This window comes from Syngnathus acus, chromosome 16 (genome assembly GCF_901709675.1).
Source record: "Syngnathus acus chromosome 16, fSynAcu1.2, whole genome shotgun sequence".
In the NCBI taxonomy this organism is placed as follows: Eukaryota; Metazoa; Chordata; class Actinopteri; order Syngnathiformes; family Syngnathidae; genus Syngnathus; species Syngnathus acus.
Genome location: NC_051101.1, coordinates 4,600,246 through 4,626,063, shown reverse-complemented (window position 1 = coordinate 4,626,063; position 25,818 = coordinate 4,600,246). Strand labels below are relative to the sequence as shown.

The 25,818-nt window shown below is 38.6% G+C and overlaps 1 protein-coding gene across 1 annotated transcript; it reads left to right on the top strand.

Annotated features, from left to right (window-relative positions):
- The first annotated feature begins 681 nt into the window (after positions 1 to 681).
- Positions 682 to 25,797, top strand: LOC119135491 (myelin basic protein-like). The gene is made up of 4 exons (XM_037273098.1): positions 682 to 894; positions 9,774 to 9,832; positions 15,021 to 15,120; positions 25,442 to 25,797. Exons 2-4 carry the CDS (start codon positions 9,788 to 9,790, stop codon positions 25,738 to 25,740), a joined length of 444 nt encoding a protein of 147 aa, XP_037128993.1. The 5' UTR covers positions 682 to 894; positions 9,774 to 9,787; the 3' UTR covers positions 25,741 to 25,797.
- The last annotated feature ends 21 nt before the right edge of the window (positions 25,798 to 25,818 follow it).

Sequence of the window (25,818 nt, the reverse complement as noted above, 5' to 3'; positions counted from 1 at the left end):
TATTGTCTTTCCTATATCATATTGTCAGAGGTTGATATAAAACCCCAAGTCTAGTTTGACAAAAAAGAGTGAAGGAAGGAATGTTTTCAAAATAAAAGTCATCAGTAAGAAAGTGAAATTTAACCATCTCCTTAAATACAGCAAGTAAACAAAGTTGCAAGTGTTATCCCCTGCTGTAGCTGGAAAGTGAAGGATTGCACTGACGGCGGCGCTCTCGTCTGGTTGCAACACACCTGCTTCTCAGGTACACACCCGCTAGGAGGAAGCGGTCACGGGGCGCGTCTTTGACAAGCAAGTCGGAAGTGGGCTGGTCCTCCGACTTGAGCCAATGCACCACAATTACGAGTCTAGTATACCCATCAAAATACAATGAAGGAGAGACATGCGAGTTCCAAAAATCACTTTATTCATTTAAACTACAGACATTAATGTCATGATATTTAAAGCACAGCATTTCCAAGAAATGCCAACTTTCGGGTAATGTTTTATATGGAGATAATTTAGGGAGCCTGCATAGCAGACTGTGATTTCATGCATGCACGAGTCCTTCAATTGTTGGAGTAAATATTTAACCCCTCCCAGCCATTTCCACGCAAGCGACCTATTTTCACGCAATAAAACACGCACGGACGTGTTTGAGCTTTCCCGGAGCCGCATTCCGCCCCACCCCTTGCAAACATCATCATCATACCTACCAGCGTAGCGAAATCAGGAAGCGCCGACACGCGCCGTTGTTTTATTTTTCTCCTTGTGTGAAAACACGTTTTGATGAGAGCAGCGTCTAGAAAAAGAGATAAAGGGCTGACATATTCCATGTTGACAACCTCTGACAGGACTGGTACTGACAGCGAGGCTCAGCTGTGGATGCTGTTGACAGTGTAACCGGAGAGAAGGGTACGTGCACGCCAGTGCTGCTATAGCCACAATAACAACTGTGATATCGTGGAGTGGACGATGATATGATTTTCGATATATGATTGTGTTTGACACGCTTTGACCGCAAAAGCACTGCGAGTGCCTTTGTGGACGACAAACACGCGTATTTACTACGATCGGTACAGTCGTGTTTCACAGCAAACCATGTTTTATGAATGGCGTTTTCAGATATTTCTTCGTCTCTCAAATATGTACTTTTTGCAACGAATTTTACTTACTACGGTCCTCACACTCCCAACTGACATGCCCCTCGTGAAACCACTGTTCATAAATCTTATGATTTAACACTAAAATAAATCAAATAAATACATAATAAAACACGACTTATATGACGTTACCCTTAAAAAAAAGTCATACACTTAATTTCAGGTATTACATTAGTTTATTCAATCTTTTTATTGAAGTATGTTTTTGTAGAAGCCGAGTTTGTATTGACAATTAAAAGTGTAGTGTAAATGTTCATCAACCTTTTTAAAACAAAGAGCTACATTTGGAGTATTGATTACTGGTGAATGTCAAAGGTTCCCATAATTTGATTTGACTGTTTATAATTGATATACACAGATAAATAGTAAGCAGCACTGGAAATCTCTGCTAGTGTTTACATTTTCGGATGCTCACTTCTACAATTTTCTACAATGAATAAAGTTCTATCATCATCATCACTTCTACAATTTTGAATCGGTTAATACATACCAGTAATTGATAAATAAAAAACTAACACGTTGACACATTGTGGTGCTCGTCGCACATTGAATACGTGGTACTGTAAAAGTCAGTCACAGCATGTGATGTAATATCCAAACCAGCTAAACTAGAAAATATTCATCTCGGGTTTGTTATGTCTGTGGCCATAAGGAAGGAACACCTAACACATCAGTGACGTAGTATCGCAGGGCAATCCCTCTTTTATTTATTTATGTGAAATCCATTTGTGTGATAAAACACAGAGTCCAATACAAACATTTACTACTAACATTGTAATCTATGCATCTTTTATTTTGTTTAAATACAAGATAAAAGTTAAATATATCTTGAATTTATTTTTGAAATGGAAATAGCAGTTATTAATACTGCATTTAAAATAGCACACCATGAATGCAATTTATATTTTCCATCCACACATCCATTTTCTGTACCATCGATAATACATGACTCAAAAACAAAGTTGGTGTTGCATCTCAAGTACATGTGAAAGAATTTCTGTAAGGTGTGATTTCTCACAGTCATGAGTGAAATATGAAAATACACACTTGTTTTGTCCCAATATGGATATGCAGGGTGGATGAAAAGTAACCAGCTATTAAAAGTTTGTAATTGCATCCATGTCTATCCTATTACACATTTATTGAAACAAATGATATACCGTAATTTTCGGACTATAAGTCGCACCGGAGTATAAGTCGCACCAGCCATAAAATGCCCAAAAAAGTGAAAAAAAACATATATGTATATAAGTCGCTCCTGAGTATAAGTCGCCCCCCCCCACCCAAACTATGAAAAAAACCGCAACTTATAGTCCGAAAATTACGGTATGTGGGAAATTGAAAGTACTAAATCTTTATATTTCAACACAAGCACCAGTGGGATCAACCTGTTCCATAAACGGCCAAGAATGAAATAAACAACCTTCTGAGGGACGTCGTCAGGGATCTCCTTGAGAATCTCCTGAATCTGTGTTTCCAAGTCCTCCAGTGTGCAATGTTTTGTCTATGTAAGATAAATACCTATTAGTGTTGTCTGTTTAGTTTACTTTGTAATTCCAATGAGTGATACTGAAATATCTATAAGCAAATTCTAATACCACGCTAATCTGCCACAATACGTCACTAGTCTAAATTTAGTTTTCACAAAAATGATAAAACTCAATCTGAACAGTTAAAGATACAGTGCATAGACAATTTTGATACATAAATAGGAACCTAAAAAAAGTGATATGCTATGTATAAAAGCGCAGAGTTTGTCAAATCTTGCCAGAATTTAAACAAATGATCACAGCAAGTTCAAAGTTGACGATAGCTGGTAACTTTTGTTACACACATGAAATGAATGAAACAAAAATACAAAGAGGCCTGCCTGGCACTCAGCATTAAGAGGAGGTTACATTTAAAAGCTTCACATTTTCCTGTATGTGAGTCAGTCTTGTGATTTCTTGTGAACTTTGGCATAAATGTAGTGTTGTCTTGGCCAGGGATCAGGAAGCAACCTTCTTTTTCTTATAGGTCTTTAAATCAAATACTGGTGAGCACCATTAAAGAGTAAGTCAACCCAGATATGTGCTTTGGAAAAATATGTTCCGAGCAGCCCAACTAGACAAAACACAGTGTTCAGATTAATGTTTCTTTTGTGGAATATGAATTAAAAAGGCAAAATCAACCTGTTTTTATCCATCTCAGGACACGGCCATTTTGCCACTTACTGTGACTGAAAATGGTATCACAGTTCCCAGGTTAAAGGTCACGACCAATCGTGATGTCACATGCCGTGATTAGTTGTGACTTGAGATCTGGCAACTCTGATGTCATTTTCAGCCGACGGCAAGTGGCAAAATGCCCGCCCCCTGAGATTGATGAAAACAGTAGGACTTTACCTGTTTCATCCATATTTCACAAATTCAATATTATTCAGAAAGCCGTGTTTGAACTAGTGGGGGCACATACAACATATTATTGTAACGAAATTGTTTGGGTTGCCATTTCATAGACTCATTCTGTTCACATTGGCAGTCATATTTGCTTTTCTAATGTGAACCAATACATAAAAGGACATGATGTACAAAAAAAATCCCAAAAGGTCATCATGATCTGCAGGGTGAATGTAGCCTAAATGCAAGCTCTCCGGTTCTTCCGAGTGATGCACATGCTTTGATGAGCAGTGGAGACGTAGTCCTCGGTTCCCTAGAAGCCCTCTCAGTCACCACCTACTCACTTGAATTCATTAGCGCATGGTTGCATCATCACAACATCCTTTTTCGTCCGTGTTGCGTTTGTGACAAAAGACTTTTGGACCGAATCCGAAAATGCACCTTTGGGCACTTTGCAGCCAAAAATCTTCTATGGATAAATTTTCTGTGAATTTTCTGAATTAGAAGACACTAAAATATATTGCTTTTGGTCAATTTTGATTATTTACATTTATTCATTGTGCATGTTCCAAAAATAATGTCTGTTTGGCTGTGGTTCCGAATTTCCTGTCCCCAGGGAATGTTGAGCTGAAATTTGGCTTTCATACAACCAACCGTATGTGCATGATGTAATCCTCACCGTTTTAGTTGATGAGGGATTTTGTGTTTTGAAACCATCAAATTCCAGGCTGCATGAAACCAGATGAACACATTCACAGCAATTTTAGACATTCATATCTTCAAGTTAATTTTTTATTTTCATTCTATTGTATTCTATATTCATTTCTACAGACAAATTTGGAGTAATTGGATTAGATTACTGGCATACAAGAAAGGATGCCAGGAACCGCAATTTACGCTTCACATAGTTTAAGGCCAAGGCTCTGTTGCCTGTGACTATTTGGCTGGGAAAGCCGCAGGAATGCATTCCTCTGAATTTCTTAGGATTATCTTTAGCACAGTTGGCACAAAATATAATACATTTGGATTACTTTTATGCAAATTCCCCAGATTGTGAGTGTATGTGAATGCACTGAACAAATTTGTTGAAGGTGATTCAGTATACTGAAATGAGTCAACTTCCGTTCTCTCTTCCTCCTCATTTGTGCCGCTTCTCGGTCAACAGGTTGAGTCACATTATCTGCATTATGAAGAGCACCAAAGCTGCAATACTGTTGTTGTTGTTTGACCATAATGGCAAGGTGCTGTCAGTCAGAATAAGGACGAGACTGACCACATATTCTGTCCTCTGCAACAAGAGCTCAGCTTGCATTCTTGCTATCGTTCAATATTTTCACTCCAGATCCATGTGACGAGTTTGTAATTTGGCTTTTTAGACATTAAATCCCACTTTGCTTACTGTCTTCTCCATTTCAGTTTTAAAACATCATACTTATATCACAAAAACACTCCTGAGGCATGGAAGTGGCCCATGCATAATGAAAAAACAAATAAATGCAACAACACATAATTTATGCACACTTGTGCTCATAAAGTGACATGTGGTAGCTATCAGCCTCACAACTGCTTTCATTTTAAACTGAAGTCTGTTATTTTCCAACATCTTTCCTGCGATACATTCTTTTGACAAGGCATGGACAGAACAGATGCATTTAAAAGCGAGTAAATTTTATCTAATGTTAAATTAACATTTTGCTTTGTTATGTTGTGTACTAGTAGGTTGGATTTTAATGGGTATATAGTTGAATAAGAATAGAAATTAAACTTACAGGGTTCCTGTGCAAGTATGGAAAGTATAGAAAAGTATGGATTTAGAATTCATACATTGCCAGGTCCGGAAAAGTATAGAAAATTAAAACTATTGTATGGGAAATTCTATGTTTCCAAGACTGTTACAATGGATCTATTTTCTAAATTTCCAAAGAATGATCTAAATAATTTTGGATCCATGTTTTTTCAAGGCACTTGAAGCACAACTACAGAGAGCACACGGTAAGGCTCTGAAAATTATATCAGTATGCATTGTCGCTTTTAATTTAAACAACAAGATAGGCAATCAAAACGCTATTTGGCCCCAAAACAGACAAATACAAAGACTTTTAAGTCACTGTCCGTCAACAAAGACCGACAGAGTGCAGCATTGCCAGCTTCAGAGCTTCCATCAACCATCACACATATACATAGGCTGATTATGTGTACTAGGGCTGCTCAATTATGGATAAAAATCGACAGTTTGTGACCAGCATTGCCAAATCCTTCGTCTCCCGCCTTGTTTACAGTGTGTTTATCGAGGTTTTATTTTAAGGTCTGAGAAGAGAGAACCTGGCATCCTTGAACGAAAGTAAACTTCCATTCAAAACCATTCATTGAACCCAAAATGAGCGCATACACAAAAAAAGTTCACGGAGCAAATATGCGCTACGTTCAGTTCACGTGTGAATTGTTTCATTAATTGTTATAGTTGGCAAATGACTATGGTATAAGTGGGTTAATGCCCTACAAGGTTATCGAGGATTAATGGATTTTGCAGACTATGCGGAGGCAACCGTCCGCCGGTGTACATCGATTCACGCCTGCAAATCTTCCAATAATCCATGAGAATTGAACACCTTGATGGGCAATAACCCTGATGTACATATGTCCGATTTGGCCAAGAAGACTGGAAAATACTGTCTGGAAAAAATATTGAAAGAACTCTTAAGTAAATCTTTTACCTACGTATCAAAATGTATGTGAACAAGCCATTCTTCAGTGGTTTTGTGCCTCCACTCGTAACAGTGTGTAAGTGTGTGTATGCGTGCGCGCGTGTGTCTAAGATAAATATGCTTAATTATGTGTTATATCAGTGTTTGCTTCTAATAAACACCAATTACTTGATTGTCCCGGGAAGTAGTTGGGGTGAAGTTTATGCTTATCATTCATGCAGGGTGCAATTGATGTTTGACGAGGAACTCCAGTGTAATGGACAAAAAAACTTTTCAACATAATTTTGCTTGATTTTCAACTTCATCATTTTATCCTGTTATCCCCCAAACGGAAGCTACGGTTCTAAGACATTTCCTGGATTCAACCAACCTCTTCCCAAATTGCTTCTCTGTGGATATAAGAAAAACATAAGCCTGTGGCGCCTACTCGCTAGAATACATTTACCTCCACAAATACTGATTTAATGTGGAATGTGAACGCTTACACAAAAACAATCGGATTTCACCGAAAAGCTGAATGAAGCATTATAACCTGTGGTGAGAATGTAGGTACACCGGGAAATCTGCCACATTCACACCACAGAATAAGCTACTCAATCTTTGTGCTTGCGGCTATTTAAGGATTAAAGTAATACCACAGTTTGCCCTTATATCACGTTCATGCTTACCAACAGTGGTAAAGCCATAGACCAGTATAATTTATTCTGCCCCTATTCCTCTTTCATGCATAGAGGCCTTAGTGTGGCGTGGGACCAGCTGAAAACTAAACGGACAAAAAAACAAGAGTTATTGTTAATATTAGAACAGGTTCGTAGTTGACATTGCAATGTGTTTTGCCCTTGTTAACAAAGCGAGGAGGACAGCAGGCAGTGGCCCTGATATTTCAGAGCAACAGTGGGAACCCTCAGGCTTTTCTTAGTGGAGGAGCTGTACTCCTCACCAGATATTTACAGCTGACTGATCACTGTTCTGACATGTACTTGTTGTTCTCTTCTCTTGGTTGCATTTATAGTCATCCTCATTTATTAACCCGCATTGTTTTCTGGCATGCAACAATGACACCATAATCAGTTATGATCAGCTGTCTTCTCTTTTGTTTGAGATTTTTGTCACTTTACAGGGTGAAAGTGGAGGGGACGGACCATGGTTTTCATAAATATCTTTCTGTCTCCCCAGTCGGTGTTGTCTTAGGGACTACCAACATGTTTATGAGCTTCTCATGACATTATGGGCTATACATATATATATAATTTACAGTGTGTGTATGTAGCCACATGCAGATTGTCTTCATCTTCAACCATAGCTACACTTCTAGCACTAGTAATATCATGCATTGCACCGTCACATACAGTTAAGAGTAAAATAAATTTGACTTGGCTCAGATTGGATAAATTTGTCCTTCTCGATCCCCAGTGTTCATTCATGGTTTCTTTATGCCACGACTTTTCTTAGTCGCTGTTCTTAATAGGCAATGTTCATCAAATAGAGAGATTACGGTTGTCAAGGTCTTCATTTGAGAAAACCCAATTTACTTTTTCGAGAAAATATCAGCCTATAACTCACAATATACCACTTAAGCGATGACTGTTGTGCACAAGTGCTGCCAAGTCAATGACAGGGACAGAAGATGAGTATATGTACTAGGCATGTAAGTATTTCATGATAGTACATTTCATGTTAATTCTAAATCACCTCTTTTGAGATTTTGGCTATGTTGAAATGCTAAGTCCTTACCAAAAACCCCTAAGTGGTCTTTTCCTCCATTCACTCATCTTGGGCCATTACTGATCATTCGTCCTTTCTAAGCACCAGCCCCGCCTGATCGAAGAAAATAACCGGGTCCTCACTTTGTGACGTCACATCACCCCTGCAGACTAAACACATGCCCAGTTTATCAGAGCAATTGTCGCTGCGTTGACATGTGGCTGTTCTGATTGGTGCATCAAATACATTATAAAATGTTTCTACGTAGCCCCTTGCAGGCTGAACATATTTCATAGGAGATCATTGTGCCAAAGTTAATATACAATCATATACATATATGCCTATAGTGGAAAGCTTTAGCAAAACGTGACCAACTTTATTAATGTGCAGATACTGCTACACTGCCGAGCCTTTCCAGAGTTGTACCTTGTTGCTGGTCTCTTTTATGTCATCGTCCGACCCCACCACGTTGGCAGGAAGCGACATTGAAATGTTTTCTCTCATAAGCTGGCGTTCCCACATTAAGTCTGTAACGGTTAAAGAAAGTGAACTTGCACCAGCAGTTTCGATAAAAACAAAACGCTGCTTTCACCATACCATCCATAGTTCACGCAAAGGCTAATGGGGCGCAGGAATAAGGTGGATATGTTTGTGAAAGTTGAACTGCGATGATGCAGAGTATACTAGAAAAGTTTAGACTGGTAATATACTAAATCCTTGCTGCATGTTTGCCAGCGGATTGCATTTGCCTGTTTTGTCTTTTGAGAAATAATGCTGCTGAATTGTAATTGTTTACCTCCCCCTTCAACATCCTTTTCTGCTTTTTTGCGCTATATTATGCAACAGTCTTTTCTTGCAAGTCCTTGCAGGATCACAGCTCTGATTGTGTAACGTTGTATCGTGAAACTGGCCGTGTGTTTACTGTTGTCTATGTGACATCTTTCTATGCCTGGCCAAGATATTGTGGTTTGCAGTAAGTTTGAGTATGGTTCTAAACTGAACACAGGCTTAGGCAATTGTAATGTTCTCCCCTTGCATAATTAGCAGTTACTTACAGAGTTACATTAAGTAATTCAATTGATTTTGTGCAAAGTAAGGCCTTAAATAGCAATAAAAAGCATTGTCCAGAGACATTAAAAAAATAATGTAATTGATGGAGAAAAATTGTGAGGAAGCGCCACTGTCAGTCTGTGTGTGTACCTCAAGCTCCCTCACTCAAGAAAGCGCGGTGCAACCCGCTTGATGCATTTTGACGCGCCTATCTATTTTGTACTCTGGTGGATGTGGCATTATAAATACTGTTTAGCAGTCATGAGCATTCCGTCCAGAGACGGAACGGTCCGTCCATCCAGGATGGACACTCATTTTCTGGACAGAGAAGGGAGGACTTAATTTAAAATAAAATAAAAAATAGGGGAAAAACAAGTCAAAATGTTTTGCAAGATACTCCTAGCCGGTTAAGAAAGCTGGCTCTGTTGTTATTTGCCTCTCGGTCCCAGTCACGTTTACATTCCTCAATATTTAGGTTAAGGTCAAAATTCCGGTTTCTAATACATTTCCAATAACTCGTTCACGTCTGGACGGACAGAGCTACACGCTCATTTAAATTCCCCGACTGAACCTGTGACGCACATTGACGTCATGACACAAATAGACATAATGTCTGCTGGGTATTCTCTGCCATAAATTAAATGCATTATAATCGTGTCATTCATCCATATTTTTATTTATGTATTTTTATTCATACTTTAGTAATTACTCGTCTTGCTTATATTAAAACTAGTCCAACACACTTTTTATAAATCCCTGTTTTTTAACTTTCATTTTTTTCCCCCTTTGTGCAGCCTCTGTCAGCATCATGGGGCAACGTCATGGAAAGCGAGAGTCACCAACAGACACCAAGGTATGAATCCCCCCAAGTTGCCTGTATGTTCAGTGTGAACATTAGCTTTTATTAGTTGGAGTTTGGACTGATTGTAGACAAGCAGTTACGCTCCTTTATTCTCATTAAGTTACTGTAGTCAGATGTTCAAGTCCCTTCAAATAACACAGCATAGTGTATAAAATGTATCTTTACTTTTGACATTTGATATATTTGCACTTGACTAATTTTTGATAAAAGTAATCATATTTATTAGACCATCCTATTTTAAATATACCATACATCTTTATGTAGCGCTTTCACAATGTTTTTCACCGTAACAAAGCACAAAAACGTAAGATAACGGTACAACAGAAAATATTACATACTTTGTAGTATTCATTAGCTTCGAGCCTGATTTCTTTCAAGGTTTCTCTCAAGCATTTTGTCTGTGTAGTGTCTATTTACCATAGAATTACTGTAACTCAATTTGGAAGGTGATTTTTTTTTTCCTTCTTGATTTCAGTTAGTGTTTTGCAAAATCAGTAGGTTGGGTTAATTGTGTAAGTATCGGTAAGTAGTTACAATTTGTGATGGTTTATATTCTTTCAGAAGACTTGTGTCTGTGGGTGGTCAGCAAGAACTGTTGGAATACTAATTATACATTAAGGGCCCAGTATGGATCAGTTGATGCTGTGACCTGGGGGTGTAAACAAAGGGTTTGCATACAAAAGTTGTTCATGTTTTGTGGCAAGTTGATGAAGAATATACGTATGAAGAGTATTTGTCAGCAGCCTGATTAAATACTTTATTTTTTGTATTAAACACCTTACAGTAGGCATTTTTGCTTTACCAGTGAAGGTGCTCTTGTGTGCCTCTGGTGTTTGGCAGAAACAGCTTAGCAAAATCTTTCTGTTTCCTTCTGAGTGTGCTGGTCAGATTGAAAGAGGAACATTGGAACACATGCAATTTAATGACATTATATAATTAACCAGAGCCTTGCTTAAGTTGTGATTGTCAGTCTTTCAAAATTTGAGAGGCTATAATGAGTGTAGGCCATTACCAGAGAGGTGTCTATCAGCTTTGCAAATGTTTTGTGCTTAGTTACGGAGAGTAATGAAAAAGGAAAAAAGCATGTTCCTATGTTCCTGACCTTTTATCTTTGCTTATACTTGGCTGCCAGGCTAAGGCAACAAATGGGTTGTGTCAGTGTATTGGGAAAAGGAGAGTTCAAACAAGGTGGAAGGCTTGACTCATCATCCTTTCCTCTGTCTGAAAATACCTGAATGACAGGTTAGCACATCCGACTCACAATTCTGAACTTATGGGTTCAAATCCACACTCCCTGTCTGAACTTTGCATGTTATTCTCGTGCCTGTGTAGGTTTTCTCCATGTACATTCCAAAAATATGTAAGGTAGGTTATAATTGAAACCTTTAAATTGCCTGTCATTATTAGAGCCCGGCGATTTCTCACCGAAGATAAACTCTACCTACCTGAGAGCCGATGGATGGATGGATGGATGGATGGATGGATGGATGGATGGATGGATGGATGGATGGATGGATGGATGGATGGAAATCTGTTAAATGCAGATTGTATCAAGTGCAAACCTTCAAGGGAAGGCTTTATGTCAAATAGAGCAAACTACAGCATATAGAGATTATATTTTTAAGCATCTCTCTTACAGCATCTTTGTAAACCGAACATGATTTTCTTTGTAAAAGTAGAATGTTTGCTATAGTTCTTGAATTGGAACTTAGTATATTGTGCAAGTGGCTATACCTGGTCAGTGTATATCTAATTTTCTCATTTGTTGCCTTTTGATTTCACTATAGTAACATCAAAGTTAATAGCTGTCTTGCAAAACGGCTGGTAGTCATAGCAACTATTAGACACAACCAGAACATGACAGAATGGCACAGGTTGTCTTTTTGTGCTAGTCAGGTCTTATTTGTATACCCCTTTCAATTGGGAAGGGTGTGATATCACTCTCTTATCGCACCTCAAACGTGGCTTTGTTCTATTGTTAGTTTCTAGCTTTCTGAATGATTGGCGCCAGTGGAATGTATTAAAGAATAGATGCTCCCAAACTCTATTTCTCCAGAGGAGGCATAGTGCATTGCACACGTGCCTTATTGTGACACATCACTTTAAGATAGTTCCTGCTGAGTTGCTGTAAAAAGCATTTGGTTTTCTGCGGTCTCAGCATCAGCATGCACTTGAGGATGTGGTGCGAGGCTTTGGGGGCCACTCTGCATTCAGACTGCTTGTAATGCTAAGCAGAAATATGTACTGCGGTAAAAGCAGTGTATTTCACTCGTTACCAGTTTCTCAAGTGGTCATTCTGTAAGAAGACAAGGCCACAGTGTCAGATTGACCGCCACATTTTACAAAAAGAATACTTTGGCATGGTGAAAAAGCAGTCTGCATTTCAATGTGCGTGTATATATTTAATAACTAATATTATACATTTACAAGTTAAACAGCATATATATTATATATATATATATATATATATATATATATAATATGTTAACATGTAAATGTTAATTGTAAAATATAATCCAAATATTAAATATTAGTGGGAAACAAAATTAAAACAAAATGAAAAAAACTGTCTAAAAATGCCAAATGAACTCTCCAGATGAGGGAGCCTCAGGCCCAGCTTGACACACCACTATTGTTTCCAATTTGGGCTTCGTGACCAACCCACTTAGCTTGTCCCTGTCTCTCAGTGGGCTGTGTTGTCAGACTGGTGTCTCAAAAATAACTGTACTGTTAACACTGTAGCTTTTTCTTAGTCAGAGTTCTTAGGGTTTCCCCTGAATCAATCTGCTCTAACTACACTGATGTTTGAATCAAGATTAGATCACATTATGTTCATCGTAGTTTTTAATGCACGCAATTGTACTCTTTCGTTATTCGAGTCGGACCGTAGTGTGTCATATCCCATGCAAATGAATTTGTCTGAGTCAGAGAATCACAAAATGCAAAGTGCATTAACCATTTTGTTTCTCAAATGAGCACTGGATATTGTTTGGTATTCTTTTTTTCCTGATTTGCAGATTTAATGGATGAACTTAATGATTTAAAGCACATGTGAGAAATGTCGGTCCTGCGGATCACGTTCTGCCCATGCATAGTCATTAACCAGCCCTCGCAGCTTTTATGAAGCAAAACATAGTGTATGTGCAGATTTTACGCACAGTCAGCAGTGAAAGTGAACAGGGAATATGAGACCAATTTGATGCTGTGAAAGCTCTTTGAGGACCATAGTTTACGTGACTACAAAGATGCCTAGAAAAGCCTATTAAAAAAAATCTAACTTTACTTGGGGTTAATCAGAGGCACTTTAATGAGTGAGTGTCTATCCATCCATTCTCTGAACCACTTTATCCTCGCAAGGGTCGCAGGCGTGCTGGAGCCTATCCCATTAGACTTCTGGCAGTAGGCGGGAGACACCCTGAACCGGTTGCCAGCCAATTGCAGGGCACACTTAGACAAACAACCATTCACAATCACACCCACGGGCAATTTGGTGTGCTCGATTGCCATGCATGGTTTTGGAATATGGGAGGAAACCGGAGTACCCGGAAGAAACCCACGCAGGCATGGGGAGAACTTCACACAGGATGGCTGGAGCCAAAATCGAACCAGATGCGGACGTGCCGCCTAGTTTGAATATGAATGGTTAATTGTGTTGGCGTTGTCAGTAATAAACTTCCCACATATTGTACAAAGATGACTTTAGCTTGGCTCCAGTGTGCATATTTATATGTATATTATTATGTTACATAACCCTAACCCATCCATCCATCCATCCGGGTTGTGGTTTCAGCGCATTCACTAAACACCCTGACAGTGCTTGTACAGAAAATGGTGAGTCATTTTCAAGACTTAAATTGATCAGTTATTCTTAAACGTAGCATACACGACAGGTGGAGACGCACCAATAATAATATAGATTTGTGAAGAAAAGTTGAATTTACCCAATTCTGACTTGGGAGCATTATACGTATGTATCTGTATGTGTATCTGACATAGACCATAAATGAACCTTGAGTACTCGTTATTGCCTATGGTCTCCATTATAAATAATATGGTACTTATACAAATTATCAACGATCAAGCATAATTAGTACACTTATGTCTTTTTTCAGATCCAGGTACAAATTTGCATAATTTCTAAGGTTGGAGGTCACAAGCATAATGCAAGGCTCTTAGAATAAAATGGAAAAAATGGCTAGAATAATCTTTCTGCTCTGCTTGACACGTGCCAGAGTCAGGGTCATGTGATAGCACCTAGCTGTATGCAGTTTTTGGTGTGATATGATGCTAAAAGCTTTTGACAAAGACAACCTTCCCTCAATGCCTATACATTTCAGTGCATATACATGTGTGTGTGTGTGGGCGCGCGTGCGTGCGTGTATGTGTGTATATATATATATATATATTTATATGATATAAATATATCATATATATATATAATATAGCTTATAAACCATTAAAAGTTCAAGAAATTAGTCTAACATCCCTCAATAACAAATTGCAATGTTATTAAATGAGGAAAAACTAATAATAATGAAAGCTTTCCACAAGAATCTTTTGCACTTACTCTGTTGATTCCAATTGAAAGCATGACATTGGCCATAATAAAGACCTGCAACTGTTCATACACCGCATTGACAGACGTAAATGAAGCAATTGCTCTTGCGTGCAAAACTAACAGATATTAACCTAACAGATATTCTGAGAAAGTGGCCTCATGTACAGTATACCGTATGTCCTCCCCCCCATATGATCATGGTAGAAAAAAAAATGGTAGGACAAAAAATATATATAAGTGATAATATAGTTAGAAACAACAAAAATAATACTTTTTTTTTTTTTTTTACATGAATGCTCTGTTTTTGGACATGTGTATTTGGATGCTCATTTAAATTAGTCAAAATGCAAAAGAAATATGTAAATCAGCTTCAATCAGCCATCTTCCTAGAATGAATAAATCTGTATGAATAATTATGAATCAAACTATTTCTCAATCATTTCTATCTCCAATAAATGTATATAGGATAACATGGAGCACTACTGTACAATGATATGTACAAAGCATAGCTGTTTAAATATATAGCAAGTCAATTAGGGTGTGACTTTGTTTCTCACCATTGATCCAGCACTGCTGTTTCCATGGTAACTCACCTTGCAAACCTGTTTTTGTATGCCAAAGGCCTTATCACCTGAGACCAACGATGAGACAAGACCACCAGCACCAACAGCAACCACATTAGCAGAAGAGCCACAAGAAGAAACACAAGATGAAGTTTTCGGTAAGAGGTTAATCAATGTTTGAGTTGGCATTTGGATACGTACTGGCACCAGGCCAGCGTATAAAAAAATATTTGCATTTTATAACATACATTTGAGTTGTCAGTGTCATCATCAGATAAGGTTAGTATGTGTGGGCAAGGGAGGAAGTTGCGTAAAATTACAGCCACTTCACAGGGTTACTTCTTACATGATTCTTCTTGGACTGTTTTCACTCTATTACTTGCATCAGACTTGATGCTGTATCTATAGTATATTCAAAACAGGTAAAGGGAAGAGCTAGAAAGTTTTATTTGGGGCCAGGGATCTTTACAACTCTCACAATGTTTTGGTCAACAGCTGTTGCCATTTTCTATGGTCTACCTGTTTATGTCTATAATCTAGCACGTGTTGTTTTTATGTTTTTATTTCCCTTCAGGTCATCCCAAATGGTTGGACTCAATAGCCAGTTATGCAATGGTTCTGATTGATGTAACAGTACTGGCCAAGGAAACATCTGCCAGTCACATATTGTCATACTTTTGCTCAAATGAAAAATGATTGGTTTCAACTCAAAGGTGCTATTTCTGCTAATTGTGGTTCAGATCCAGATGTAGTACCTGGAACTAAAAGCTGAAATGAAACAGCGGAGTCACTGCCTAATATTCGACTTTGGATGTCAAACCCAAATTTGATGGACACATAGATATTTGCTTCAATGTTCCAATGCCTTTTGAAAGAGAATGAATATGGGGACATTTGAGGTTTGGTGTGTGTGGCATTGATTCATTCTAAAGCAAACATAAACTCAGTGAGTGCAGCTCAGAGTGGTGATGCAAACTGTAATTTTAAAGACAGGTCAATATTGTGATTTACTTTGCTGGATATTTGGTGTCCACATTTTGACAGCATGTTACGTGTTATAGCCTTTAATTGCAGAGGCAGCGTCTCTTGTGCTTCCAGTGATATCAGCTCGTTAGACCTTCTCTGATTGATCCGACTCTCAAGAGTCCACTCGTGTTAGTTTAGTTAGAGCATTGACCGAGATGGGGCAGACTTAATCCATAGTCATGTCCAGTACCATAATGCTGCAAATCAGTCCCAATTACCTTGGATTCAGTCATCCCTGCATTTTGCTATTTGTCATCTGCAGTGTGGTCGCGTACTGCAGATGTGACTAGACGTGGTAACGTGCCAGGGATTTAATGACTCAATCTTTGACCTTTGGCCAATATTTTGTTTTCTATTGTCACTCACACTATTGTGTGTCTTTCTTCTACAGATAATGTTTGAATACTGACTTCACTGCAGTGATTCTAGAATTCTAGTTTGCTATTTTTTCTAATGTTAAGATTATATACACATCAAATGGAAAATGAAGACAAGAATCAGAAATCTTAAAAATAAAAATTGACAAAATGTACATTTTTGGTCAGTACAGAAAGTTGATAAATGTGCTGTGCTACAATGATTAATGTCATACTGTAAGGCAATAGAGATGTGTGAAAAATAAAGTTTCGCAGTCAACTTGTGAGTCAAATGTTGAAAAGGTTTATGACGAGGGGGAAAGCAGATGTTGGAATGTAAATGTTGGTATGCAGTGTTGGTCTTGAAACTATAACATGGTGGTTTTACTGCCGCTTCAGAGAAATACTGTCTTGCTCTTTGATGCTTAACCTCTTTTTTATTGACTGAGAAATGCCCCATTTGCTTCTAATGTTGCAGCAAATATTGTGTGGGCGTGTCTGCTAAATTTTAGCAGCTAAAACCACTCACAGCTCAACCGTCAACTATCGATCAAATACTACTACTATTCCAACTTCTGACACTAACTGCACTAGCCTATCTAAAAATCCTCTTACTCCTCTCAGTCTGCAGCAGAATGCAAGTCATTTATGAGTTAGCAGTGTGTTTATGTAGATAACCTAAAGCCACTAATAGTTTAACTATCATCAACAAACCAAACGCATTGTCCTCACTTTATCAAATAATTTTATCAGATTTTTTTCAATATTGTAAGATAACTTGAGGTCTTATATACATAGTTAGGGAGGGTTGACTCATGTCATGTCATCCATCTATCTGGACAGTTGTTTTAATCACGCACTCAAAATCAGGAACTCAGAAATGGTGAAAAACAGTTTCACAAATTTGTTCTACATAGTTCTGTGTTTCCAAATGTTTTCAGCTATTATCTTCAAACGTGGTAATGTATTTAGAAACAAAACGCTGACTATTTTTTTCAAATTCGCCATTGTGCAGTACAGTACTTTATGACAGGTACGTTAGTTCAACTTTATTGGTTCTTATTTTAGCACAGCAGACAGCAGCAGGCGCCATGACTCGCCCCATGATGTTCAGTGTTGGGGGTGCCTCTTTGCTGTACTTCCTGTTTATGCTGCTTTACCACTGAAAGGCAAACACCACCTTCAGCTGCATGGCTGTTAAAAGCCCATAATGGCTCCATTACCTGGACCAGTCTAAAGCAAAGGAGACCCCCTCTATCTGTCCGTCGACTGCTGACCCATGCCGTGTTACTATTTCTCCAATATGGCATGGAGAGCTGAGGTGACCTGAATAGAGGTTAATGCATTGGAAAACAGAAACCCAGCAGCATTGAGGAGAAAAGTACAATGGTCTTTCTTGAACGGTCTGATACAAAGTAATAAAGCAATCAGCTATTGTTCATGTGCAGAGTAGTGTGCATGTCTTGTTTGGCCCCATTCACTCTAAACTATCTGAAATGGTGTACTATTTCCCTTATCTCTCACCTTTGACTTCTACTCAAAGACTAAGTTGCATGTGCTATTATTTAACAAGTAGCTGATACAATTTTCTTTTAGTTAGGAATAATCAGTAAAACATTGCAAAACATAGATATGGTCCTATAATAGACTGAATGTTTTAAAAGTTTACAGTCTGAAAATCCATTTTAGATGAGCAATCCATTTTAAATGTGTTATATGCCTTGCCAATTTTTTAGCAGGTCAATATGGCTAGGAAAATAAAAGCTGCAGAATGAGAACATACTGCATTCTGTTAGGAAGAGATCCCTTAAATCAATCTTTTCTGCCATGACTCTCGCCCTATGTACGGATCAAGGTCCAAAAAGTACATGTGGCTACTGACGTTAATTTTATCAACATCTTAGAGATCAACTAGATCAGCGATTGTGAGCCAGGCTCACTCATCCAGCAACAGTGACTTCTGAGCTCACAAATGGTCTTTTGGATGAATGGACGAGAATTTATACAGAAACGCTAAAATTTGTGATTTACGGGATTAACACACTATATCCTGGGGTGCATAATTGTGAGACCGCAACTTTTCCTCGGGTAAAATGCAACAAAAAGACTCTGGTAAGTAAAACGACTGTAGAGTTTAACTCTGAAGGATGCCACTCTGAAATTGCTAAAGTATTTTAGAGCATAATGACTGAACTATCAAATGTTTTGTTCCATTGCAAGAACATGTGGGGGGGTTGTTTTGCAGCTAGTTTTTAGATGACACTTTCTTCAGGAAGTGTTGCACGAGAAATTGTACATTTTTCAAGAAGCCCAAGATTTTTATGAACAATTGCATGCATCAAAGTACACTTTATAAAGTACACTTTATAAAAGATGATTATCAACAGATGGAAAATGTTAGACACCTCAGATCTAAGTGTTGTGAACTATCGACGAGTATGTGGAAACATTTGACATACAACTACGGAAGTCAAATTATCATCAGGATTTCGTTTTTCCACACACCCTTACACTCACCATAAATCTCAAGGGCCTCATTGAGTTTGCATTCAATACTGGCTGCATTTGTATTGTAACACTCAATAAGTGTTTGGGAACTAGGACACCTCTTGTTAAAGCTTTGCACGGTACAGTAGGTGGAGTCCTTTCCCGTTTTCACATCATACAACGCTTAAATTGCTCAACAGTCCACTGTCTTTGTTGTCGTATTTTGCCCTTGATAATGCACCGCACATTTTCAATGAGACGCATATCTGGACTGCTGGCAGGCCAGTTTGGGACTCAGACTTTGAAGCCATGCTGTTATAAACACATGTTGTATTTGGCTTGGCATTGTCTTGGTGAAATAAACAGGGACGGCCCTGAAAAAGGTGTTGCTGGATGATGCAGGATATTTTGCTCCAAAGCCTTTATGTACCTTTTAGCATTCACGTTGCCTTCACAGTTGCACAAGTTACCTATGCCATGGTCAGACCTCATAGAACCACAGCATACTGAATTTTGAGCCCAGAGAAGCAGGTGGCATTTGGCTTTGCTTGGTCGAGTTTTAAATTGCATCTGAAGATGTAGTGAAGTGTAAAATGTTTTTGTTTTTTTTTTTAAGTTTTCCTAAACCCATGTGGTAATATCCTTTACACTCGGCTGCTGGTTTTTAATGCAGTACCACTCGAGGGATTGAAAGTCACAGGCATTTAATGTTGGTTTTCTGCCTTGCCACTTATACATAAAGACATTTCTCCATATTCTCTAAACGTTTTGATGTACGTAATTATAGACTCGAGATGATGAAATCCCTAAATGCCTTGCAAGTGCAAATTGTCATCCTAATTGCTCACACGGTTGTTCAGCGCACCTCACCGCTTCTTTGCAATTGAGCCTTTCGGGTATGTTCTTTATATACCCAGTTATGACACTCACCAGTCAAATCTTCCAAACAGGTGAACATAAAACAATGTTTATCAGTTTGAACATCAATTTCTTGTTTTTGTATTTGATTTAATATAGGTTGAGAAAGATTTGCAAATCATTGTGTTCTCTTTTTATTTGTTTAAATTGACAGCCTCACCTCATTGGAATTGGGTTTAGTAATAATGTGAAGTTATGATTCAAACCACAAACTGTGATGAAAAGTGATCAGGTTCTGATTTTGTGGAGAAGAGCTATTTTAATTGTGTTGCATTGCTGATCATTGAGTTGTTTGCCAACATCCGATGGCTACCCTTATATAGACGGAAAATGGTTCTTGATTTAACATTGCGTATTGGTTTAATGTAATGATTGTCAAAGTGTTACGCTTGCACAACTGCAGTTGCATTGTTCATAAGTTCTGAAATCCATAATTTTATGGGAGACCCGAAAAGGCAACAAAGTGTAATTGGCAGAGAAACTGTAGGCTGGTAGTTGCAGTACAGTACTAGTTTAATCTTGTTTTGGCAAGATTACAGCTATTCGTTTGTTTCGAAATAAATTGTTGACAGTTCACTCTGTGTCCTAGTACCTTCGTCCAATCCAAGGTGTCCAATCTAACAACTGTGGCGACGGTGGGAGCGCTTGTGAATGTACCTGATGTACTCGGGCTGCCAAATTGGCTGGAGAAAATTTAAGAGACAGCAAACGAACAGGGCAAGCCAGTGTGAAGTTAAGATATTAAGGATATAAAATGTGATTTTATTTGTAGCGGTAGACAGGAAATGTCCAATCTGTGATATGCGGCCAAGTGCTGAGCAATAGCTGCATAAAATGATCACATCTCAAATGTATTGGTGTGTTGACGTGTCGAAGTGTGCGTGCATTTGTGTCCTGTTAAGTGTTGCGGTTCAGTATTTCGTCTCTATGGCAGTGTCAGACACAGGTTGACACTTGCCCCATCACTGCCATCATGAAGCCCCGCCTTCCCTCTCAAAGGCTCTGATTGTTAAAGGGAAACATCCATCACTGAAACAGTGGTCTTTGCTTTCACACCATTGTTCACATTCACACATTGCTCTCAGCTCTCTCTCTCGCCTCTGATCTCGTTGCTTCTCTGTCAGATTCTTGCAAAAGGATGAGCTTTAGTTCATGGAAATTGTCTGCAATTTCTATTTTTGCCCCAGATGGATCCTTGATTATGCAGATGCATTCATTTTCCTCTTTCCAGATTACATTGAAATGCACCATGTTTCTATGCATTTTGTGTTGGTGCTCCATGTTATCAGGCGAAGTGCATCCTTGTTCTTGTGGCCTCTTGAACTTGTCATCTGGCCTTGACCAGCTGGCAGGACAATCATCCAAATTCTGTGTGTTTGTATTTGTGTATGAGTGTGTGGTGCATGTTTTTGACTTGAGTCCAAGATGAGGGAATGGTGGGTAGCGAAAATACCAAAACTGACACTTCCCCATTGCACTGATTAAACACATACATGACTGAATCGTTAAAAAATGTAGTTATGATGTCATATTTTGTCAAGTGAAGTGCTGTGGTGTAACCACATGAATTCATCACCTTAATTATACAGCAGCACATTACCAAAGATTGGGTATTTATGGAGGTTTTAAATTAGTACAGTAAATTAACATCTCTTCGAGACTTGGGGATATTATGAATTGCCCAGTCATGTTGCCTGTATGAATCGCAAGTGCATTTTTGGGAGCCACATCTGTCATTTGAAATCATTTTCCAAATGGGAGGTTAGATCGTTAGAGGAGCTTTGCTGGGATAGCACAATGTTCTTGTTGTTACATTATCTGTCTTATCGCTGAACATCTGAACTCTTGAATGCTGCCTGGGCTTTTAGAGACAGTGAAGTGTCTTTTCTTGCATTGTGGGTGCTTCACATCCAGCATGAATGTAGCAACAGAGGTGTTTTCACTGCTGGGTAGGAGTTTTGGTCTCAAGCCACATACTGTAATTCCGTTTTTTTTTGTTATCTGGAATGTTTTCCGTTCCACCATCCCACGATGCTCGGCTTCACATCCTCTTCATACCGAGAAGAGGAGGAAAACTGGTGAGATTTAGGGCCTACTCTCTGCATATTAAACCATCCAGATCTGGATCTTTCACTTTTTGTTCACCAAACCTTCCAGTTGAACTGATAAAAGAAGTGTTAACCAAGACTAAGAGGATGTTAAGTTCAGTCTCATTATAAGATGTATGAAAGCATTTTATAGTTTGACCTCACTCTCAGTGTAAATACAATTGCAGATTCTTACTAAAAGCAATATTATGCTTATACTTTTTAGCATGCACCAAAAGACTAGAAATGATTTGAAAAACCGGTATGCAAAGTTACAGTAATTAAATAACGAGCAAAGTCCCTGTAAAATTAAATGTCTTTTAAATTGCACACACCACAAAGAAGAGTGTTGTTAACAGTGTTGCCAAATTTAAATGAATAAAAAAAAAAATACATATGTATGTATATATATATATATATAAGCTCTATTATATATATATATATATATATATATATATATATATATATAATAGAGCTTTAAAAATAACAGCCACATCTTGCTAGTCCTAGTCAAATCGCTAACTGCTTGTTACTCATGCCAGGACTGAAGCGTGTTACTGCTTCCTGTCTCACCCACGCCCTCCCCAAAAATCATAAAAAATATCACAGTTAAAAAACATTTAAAACTATAAATCTACTATTGAGTAGAGATTAGTACTTCTCAGTTTTTGCACATTTTTCAATCTTGGAACATGTCTAGAAACATATATCTAAGTTCAATTTACACAATTTCTAAAATATATTTTGTACAAGAGGTATTTTTCTATGGTCATTTGTGGTCTGTCCAAGAGGTGTATAACTTTGTCATTACATGCAAATTTCAGCTCATGAATCTTTCCAATATTACTGGAAGGAGCACTCTTTCAAAATACACCTGCTCCCACCAGACTAGTGGATAATTAGCCCTTAGCCTGTTTTGCATGAAGTGCTGCTTCTGCAGTTGTAGTATCCTCACAATGATAGCTATTCATCAGGTGGAGAGTTGTTGAGTGTCTTTAGTTATTTGGCTCATAATTTTGGCCACTTTCATGAAAGGTCATTCTGTGCCAACTAGACCAAGGGTCAGTTTGAGTCATGGATTTTCCTGATTTATTTTTTGTGAAATATTCAAATAGATTTAGGATATTATGCAAAATTGTATTGCCCTAGACCAAATATTTTATAATCTATAGCAGTTTAAAATATAGGTAAAATGTATTAGATCTTTTCACATTATTCTGGCAAAAGTCTCACCAGTTGGTTTGTTCTACTACCACTTTCTCAAGAGTTGTTGTAGATGGGGAGGGGATAATATACATACAGTTTATTATACAGTTTATATTGAAGTCAAATCTTGAAAGAATGATGTTCTTACCTTTCCTTCGTCTTGTACCGTTGAGTAAATTTGTTGACAATACGGTATCTTGTGAAACTTTGTACAGTGTACACACTGTGAAGCACAAAAATGTAATCAAACTTTGTTGATGCCATTGTTTGGCATGGACATGCTCCTCATAAAGTATGAAAACTATGGCAGCAAGTCCTTCATTTTTGCTGGAGACTGTAAACATTTTTGACAGAGTCTTAACATCAAAAGATGAATAATGGTGATGTCGCTGGGTTACAGGCTTGTACCAGTCACTGCGAGCAAATAATTTGCGCCGTTTTTATGTATACAACCCATGTTTCCATGTCATTATCTTTCATGTTGTATTAAACACTGTCACTGAGATCAAGGGAACAATTAAAAAGGGGGTTAATATACTTTATTATAAAACCACTTTCTTACAATCTTGGGTGTGGTGATGTGTGCCATCTGACAGATGAGGATATTCTGTAATATTACTACAATATTTGTAATATTATCAGTCTGCAATCTGTCATCGATGAGGTTAACATAATCTTGCAATGCAGTTCCCGCCCGGTGTAATTACTGTATTTTTGGGACTATACGTAAATCGCAGTTTTTTTTCATAGTTTCATACCCGTAAAATTATTCAGCCTGTTGTTGCCTCTGTTCTATTCTTATTTTAAATTGCCTTTCAAGATGACATGTCTGTTCTTGGTGTTAGATTTGATCAAATAAATTTCTATACTCCAGCGCGACTTATATATGTCTTTTTTTTCTTATTTATGCAATTTATGGCTGGTGCAAGTTGTACTCTGGAGCAATTTATAGTCTGGAAAATACGGTACATCACTGTGTGTTTTGGGCATGCTTGCAATTTTTCCCAAAATGCATGGGATCAAAAATCATTTAAAATAATCTGCATGAACTTCTATTAACTCTGAGAACACACATGAAAAGAAAAACATTGATAAACTACGTGCTGGAAGATTAAAGTGAAGAATTTAATGAATCCTAATCACGTAATCCTAGTGTGAGTAGCGAGCTAAAATGGAGCAGCTTGTGTCGGCAGCCCTGTAGCCTTTAGTCTCAAATCTGGTAGGTGTCACCATGTTGAAATCCATACTTATAGGAGTTATTTTAGTGACACGAGACCCTTTGTCCCTTTGTAATAACTATGCAGCTCTGACAACGGGCCATTGTTTCAGTCATATTGCATATTGTCTCATGTAGTCCAACACCATTCCTCCACAGTACAGTGTGTATATTGTTTTGTTGGCAGCAATGCACTAGATGTCTCGCAGCGCTCTGCTTTAGAATTATTGAGTGAAATTTACCTGTAGGTATCCATGAGGATAAATTAAGGTTGGCTCCAAGCACACACACGATCCAACTGATTATGAGTCGTAATGATGGGGCTGCCACCAGCCTGAGACTGAGCTAGCATCTGTCCAGCTGTTAGACTGATTCCCACATTGTTCATGAGTGACCCTCACAAAAAAGGGGTGGTGGCCAAATATTGTTTCAGTCCTTTCAGTGGGAATTCTACATCCTATTTCTACAGCCCATAAACATTTACAATAGGCTAGTTTAGCACTCAGACGACCAGGATTTTGAAACTACTAGCTGCAGCTACTGATGACCCCTGGCCACTGAATTTGGGCCATTCTGGCCTAATGGTCCCTAATGCTGCGGTGAGGGGGGGGGGGGTTCACTGTGAATGCCTCTCGATAGGCTTACATGTATGTCAATCAAGTGATTCTAGTCTATAGAAAAACTTTTTTTTTTTTAATGTCATGCGATCGACCAGTAGTAGCTTATTCAGTGACGACCCTGACCACAGTTGCCGTAATGCTGAAATGCGACCTTGTAATTGACTATTCGTACTAAAACGTACTGAAACATTTTGGCAGAGCGCTGTGTACAACCAGTATGGATCAACAAATTCATCAATTGATCCATATATAAGGTGCTCTGTATTATAAGGCGCACTGTGTTTTTTTTGAGTAAATTTTAAGTTTTTAAGTGCGCCTTATAGTGTGGAAAATACGGTACTTTTTCCACTGCACTGTACGATAAAGAGAAGGCTGGAAAAACGGACTGAATATTCAAGCAGATCAGTCAAGGTTCATTCTGGTTCAGATGCTGATGTTTTTGGACCTCTTAACCCAGCAGCAGGAAGGGCGCAGTGTCGTCAAAAGGGCCCATTGTGTTCTTGTAGTGTGCTGTGTGCCATGCAGGCCTCAGCCCATAAGTGACCCTTGTTGTTTCTTTGCAGGAATGGGTGACACAGATACAAACAAGAACAATGGCTGCATCTCGGAGAAGCCGGCGGTGACTGACTCCACAGGCGCTGAGGGCCCCCGCTCAGCCTGGACCTCGGCCAGCACAGCTGACCCTGACGCTGCCACACCGCGCCCCCATCTGGCCCGCCTTTTCTCCCGAGATGCCCCGGGCCGAGAGGACAACACCTTCAAAGAGCGACCCTCTGAATCGGACGAGCTGCAGACTATCCAGGAGCACAGCGGAGCGGCTTCAGAGTGCGGGTCGGAGAGCCCCGAGCAGGACCTAGACTAAGCTAGCCTTTCCTCCTTCCCTCTTCCATCTCACTTCCATCTTCTTTGCGCTCTCGTTCCAAAGAGAGACGTAAACCCA